The sequence below is a fragment of the Abramis brama genome (assembly GCF_963993115.1).
Source record: "Abramis brama genome assembly, chromosome: 2".
NCBI lineage: Eukaryota > Metazoa > Chordata > Actinopteri > Cypriniformes > Leuciscidae > Abramis > Abramis brama.
Genome location: NC_139964.1, coordinates 23,813,633 through 23,819,632, shown reverse-complemented (window position 1 = coordinate 23,819,632; position 6,000 = coordinate 23,813,633). Strand labels below are relative to the sequence as shown.

Below are 6,000 nucleotides of genomic sequence, written 5' to 3'. Positions count from 1 at the left end.
GGCTAATTTGTTTATTCTCTAACTGTAAAGGAAACTCATCCTCTGAACTGGTTTGTGGATAAACAGAAATAAACTGACAATGGCTTCCTTTTATAAATGCGAGTATTCTTCTTGTGTTTAAAGGTTGCCTCTCATCGTCCCAAAATCCTTATGAACTGTGAACGTATGATGAATGTAGTTTTCTCAGACTCAGACTTACAGTTGTTTTTATGGACTTTTTTTTCTCCATATTTTAGGTTTTATAAAAATCATATATCCACTCATCTCTGCTATTCTGTGTAAGTCTAAACAGTGTTTTTTGCTTTTGTCTGTATGCTGATGCTGTAATGACCAGTGAATCAGATCTGGTTTATCCTTCACGTCACTTCACACAGTAAATTCCCCGGTGTTGAATTACCATCGCTCAGTGTTCATAAGGGAAACTCCAGCAGAGTGTTCAAAGAAACACAGAAGCAGTGTTAGAGTTAATGAGATAATCAAGTACAGGCCAGCTGACAGTCTTGCCTGGGCCCGGGACGAGATATAGATGGGTCCCCCGTGCCCAGATCTCTCCTGTTCCCTTGCTCTTCCTCTCCTCTTCTCTTGCTCACCTCTCCTCTCCTCACATCTCTCTCTGCAAAAGACAAGTGACTGTAGAAGTACAGTTTAGTTTACTAATGTAGTTAACTAGAGTTTAATAAATGGAACATTATTGTAAAGTGTTACCGTTTTTTTTAATATTTTTTTTATACACCGATTCAGACGTCTTGTGAGCTCAGTGTTGGACAGATCATTTGTTTTAACGTGTCATTAGTGGACGTGTAGCCTATGAGAAAGTTAAGAAGGGAATTTTGGGATTAGTCATGAAGGGTTGTGTTGATTTAAAAATAAAATTAAAAAAACGACTGATCAATTACCAGTTGCTGCCAACATTACAGCAACATCACAGTCCTTGAGTTAAAACTGATACAATCCTGATATTGAATTACCATTGAGATGTTACTGTATAGAAGGTCACTGAAAATGCATTGTATAGGAACTGGACATGTAAGCCATTTTTAGGTATATATTTGTATTTGTATTTGAATTTGAAGAGGAAACAACAGACTTGGGTTCATATTTCCTCATCAGCTTGATGGACCGATAACTTCTCTATAAACATCACATCTACTGTAAACACACACAAATATCATCTTCAGTCAGTCGTGTCGGGTGATGATCACTGTCAGCTTATATCAGGTAAGATCTTATTTATGCTCATAATGATTCTCATCAGTCTCTTTAAATCAAACACACTGTGGCATGTGTTGATGTGTGATCATGGACGTGATTTGAGGAAATTTATGTGGAATTTCAGTGGAGTAAATTGACAAGGTCAGCACTCTTAAGCCATTTACAGTATTTAGAGAGAAATCTTTATGAATTTCACAAAATGTCAGGTGTGATGTTTTTGGAAACTGCATGTTTGATGATTCATGTATAATCTCTGTCCCCTGTTTAGGCTTACTATGATTTTCCATAATTTCAATACAGTTTTTAATTACCCTGAAAACATTTGAAATCTGAGAATCCTTTCATGCTTTATTGAATTATTCTCTGACAATAAATGATATAATCTCTTTATAACATTTAAATTCATAAATGCAGAGCAGATTTGGTATGTTTGACACAAAGAGGGAAACAAACAGCAGGAATATGCGTCAGTGGCAAAGCTAATTTGTTTTTCTCCAACTGTAAAGGAAACTCTTTTGGATAAAGAGAAACACATCGGACTGTCAGAATTGACGATGACGTCCTCTCTTCAAAAAGGTGAGTATTTTTTAATTTTTTAGTATTTAAAGGTTGGTTCGCACTGCCTCAAAAACATGCATGAGAAAAACTGTCGATTTATGAATTTCAATTCAATGCAATACATTTTAATTTGCTTTATTTAAAAAAAAAATATTATAATTAAAATAATAATAAATGTATAAAATAATTTCATAATTATATTTACATTTTTTAATGTCAGGTTTTATAAGAGCGCCGATCTCTGTTATGCTGTGAAAGTATAAACTGTGATTTTTGCTTTTTTTTATTGAAAGTTAATATAACACACAAGCTGAACCAGAATTTATTTGTTTAATAAATATTCTGCCCAGTCTGGTTATTCTTTCAGGCGTTAATAAGAATGTAATTGTAAATGTAACTGTATATTTCAACCAGAAACTGATTCAGAAGAAGTGAAAGAGTGAATTATACAGGCTCGTCTACAAGTCGATGTATCAGAATGATACATTTTATGTATCACTCTCAGCTCATAACGGTAATTAATATGAGCAGCCTTTTCTGCCTTCTAATAATCAGCATCCTTACAAAGGCTTTGAACAACTCAGAACGTCATAAACACCTTGTGAAACTTTTAATGGGTTGATATAATCCCTCTATATTTGTGACAATATTTTGCACTTGACCAAGCTTGAGTCACACACAGACTTCAACATTCAGCATACAAAACACAATGATACAATGATGACTGAACACCTGTGGGCGTGACAACGATGCGATGATGCAAAATGAAGCGTAGTTGTCTTGCGCTGGAGGCGGTCATATGCAAACGACTGATACGTGACTTCGTACCATGACGTCACTTCTTACCTTGGATCCCCAATGAGCTGTAATTAGAGCTTGATTAAATAAATGCTTCTTTAAATCGGGAGAGGACGTCTTAAGCTATGAAACTTGAATTTGTTTCAACTCTCAACCATCATGACTGATATTTGTCCTCTTTTTTTCATGCCAGGTGTTGTACGGTCATTGTTGACTATCATCACTTTAATCCTGTGTAAGTGTAAGCCAGTGGTGATTGCTTCAGACTCTCGGTTGACCCTGTGAACTGTATTACATCTTTTCTACTATTAATTACATACATTTCTCTGTGTTTAGTCATAGTCAAATACGCAGTTGTCTATGTAACTAATACACAGCTAATCTGCATTCCTATTACAAGACTCACAGTGGTTTGGGCTGTTGGGAGAAACTACAGAATTTGTGATTTTCATTTTTTATTTTTTTATGGATTAATTTGGCTTTAGAATGGGGTTGTCACTCTCATAAATGTAGAAATTTAGAAAATATTTTATACATTTTAAAGTATGATTACTATATATATATATCATTGAGATATAACTATCTGTTGAACGAAAAGGACATTTCTGAGTATGGTTAAACAGTGTAAACTCATGAGTTTCAAATTAAATGTGCTAAACATGCTGAAGAAGATAAATTTACCTGGTTTGTATTTGTGTATTCTGACTTTGATCACATCTTTCTGGTCCTCAGGTTTAACATCCACCACTTCCACTGAATCAAGAGCAGAAGTTAGTCCGGTTTTGGACTGTGATCTTGATAAAGACACGTACATCTGCACTGGTGCTCAGTATCGCATGCACTGCAACACAACAATGCATCATTTCTACTACCAGAGATCCCAAAACCAAGACCAGTACCAGTGTACGAATAATAACTGTACCTGTGTTGGTAATAAGGACACCTGTAACTGCTCTATTAGCACTTTGTCCTCCTGCTTCTGTGAGACTTACATCAATAACATCACTAACCCTACATCAGTTACTCCAGTCATAGACCCTGACTGTGAGCTTTATAAAGACACATACATCTGCACTGGTGCTCAGTACCACATGTACTGCAACACAACAATGCATGATTTCTCATACCAGAGATATCAAAACCAAGACCAGTACCAATGCTGGAATGGGATCATCAACACAGATATTTATTTAAAAAAAAATGTATTTGACTTTATGAGTAATGGCAGTAACTGCATTGGTAACAATGACACCTGTACATGCTCTAGTAGCACTTTCTCCTCCTGCTTCTGTGAGACTTACGGCAATATCATTGCTCTCACTACAGCAGTTCCTCCAGTCTATGACTGTGTGCTTTATAATGACACATACATCTGCACTGGTGCTCAATATCGCATGTACTGCAACACAACAGTGCAAGATTTCTATTACAACCAAAATGAGAGCCGTTGTAGAAGTAATAACAGTAACTGTGTTGGTAACAATGACACCTGCACATGCTCTAGTAGCACTTTCTCCTCCTGTTTCTGTGAGACTTACGGTAATATCACTGCTCTCACTACAGCAGTTACTCCAGTCTATGACTGTGTGCTTTACAACGACACATCATACATCTGCACTGGTGCTCAGTATCACATGTATTGCAACACAAGTGTACATGATTTATATTACAACAGAAATGAGCACCGCTGTATAAGTGATAACTGTGACTGCCTTGGTAATAAGGACACCTGTACATGTTCCTATAATACTTCATCCTCCTGCTTCTGTACTAATCATAGCTATAGCATCCCTGCAGCAGTTACTCCAGTCTATGACTGTGTGCTTTATAACGACACGTACATCTGCACTGGTGCTCAGTACCGCATGTACTGCAACACAAGGATGCACAGTTTCAACTACCAGAGATATCAGAACCAAAACCAATCTCAGTATGAATGTATGAGTGGTATCTGTGCATGTATTGCTAATAAGGACACCTGTACATGCTCTAGTAGCACTTTCTCCTCCTGCTTCTGTGAGAATAACATCACCCCGACCAGTCCAACTACCACCCCAACCACACTCAGTCCAACTACTACTACAGGTGAGCATATGTAGACTGGAATGTGGTGTTTGATTTTACTGTATTCATGTTTTAATGATGAATTCCCTCATTGCAGTTCTGGATAACATACTGCCGGATCAATGCAAGGTAAGCTGATTTTTATTTTATTTTTTTCAAAGTGCACAGAGTCTTTCAGTTTTATTTATAAAGCTCACTTGTGATTTCAGAGTCAGACTTCTGCAGGATGTTTACAAAATCTTCTGGACAACATAGAGAACATTACAGCTCAAGTGATTCCTTTGGATGTAAGCTTTAAGAGAGAAATCATAAAATAACCAAATATCAGTAATTTAACAGAACATTTAATGCTGCTTGTCTGGAAGTATTGATATTCGTTCATAAGTGTTTTTGTATCATAACCAATTAGGTTGTGACTACAATTTTGGATGTGGCTCTTAACACTTCAGAGATTCAATCAGCTGACTCGACGGAACTAGTGACATTTGGAAACCGTGTATTAAAAGCCAGTGAGAAGCTCATATCTTTACTGGTTAAACCAACAGACACAAATGACAGTGTCAGTTTTACTCTTGACACTGTAGGTAAGTGAAGACGCAACTGTATCTAGAACTACACACAATTTTACATACTAAATATGCTCTAAAGGGTTTGTGAACTAATCAAGGAATCAATCATTTTAACTACTATATATAATTTGATTTATTTGTATATTTAATAATCCCTTTTTGGATTAAGGTGCAGAATCTGGCTTTTTGCAGATAGTTCCTCATGCATTTCTTGCTATGTTAAATGTAGAGTAAATAAAAGGAGACACAAGAGTTCAGATTCTTTCACATTGTTTTCTTTAGAAATACAAATCTTCATGATTGGACCAAAATTCACTTCCGACCAAATCCCTCAGCTGGGCACAAAAAATGCTTATTTGGACATTGACCTCGTTGGGATTGCAAAGAGTAACAATGGAACAAGTATGTAAAACTTATTTAATAAAAAATCTGACATTCACCACAATTACTGACAGTGAGCAGACCTACTGTACACTTTCTAAAATTAACTGACAACATTAACAAACGTTTGCCTGCACTTGTTATACAATCACTGATGAACATTTTTTGTTTTAATGAAGGAATTAAAAAAAATAAAAACATTTTCCTAAAGGGTAGGATAACATTCTCTAAACTATTAATTAAAATCAAACACAGATCACCATAATGGCTACATAACTTCAAGTGAAACATTTTCAACAAATCATCTACAACAGGGGTGCCAAATCCTGCTCCTGGCGATCGACTGTCCTGCACAGTTCATCTCCAACCCTAATCAAACACACCTGCCTTTAATTTTCAAGTGATCCTGACGTGCTCT

General features: G+C 36.2%; 1 protein-coding gene across 1 annotated transcript in view; it reads left to right on the top strand.

The window, feature by feature from the left end:
- Positions 1 to 1,766: 1,766 nt before the first annotated feature.
- LOC311077978 (adhesion G protein-coupled receptor L3-like) overlaps positions 1,767 to 6,000 on the top strand; it is a gene marked incomplete at its 5' end in the record, with an annotated part of 50,182 nt that continues 45,948 nt past the window's right edge. The window contains 5 exons of the mRNA XM_084106624.1: positions 1,767 to 1,788; positions 3,301 to 4,653; positions 4,730 to 4,761; positions 4,842 to 4,919; positions 5,042 to 5,216. Of these exons, the coding sequence (XP_083962750.1) occupies positions 1,767 to 1,788; positions 3,301 to 4,653; positions 4,730 to 4,761; positions 4,842 to 4,919; positions 5,042 to 5,216 (1,660 nt within the window). The remainder of the gene's footprint in view (positions 1,789 to 3,300; positions 4,654 to 4,729; positions 4,762 to 4,841; positions 4,920 to 5,041; positions 5,217 to 6,000) is intronic.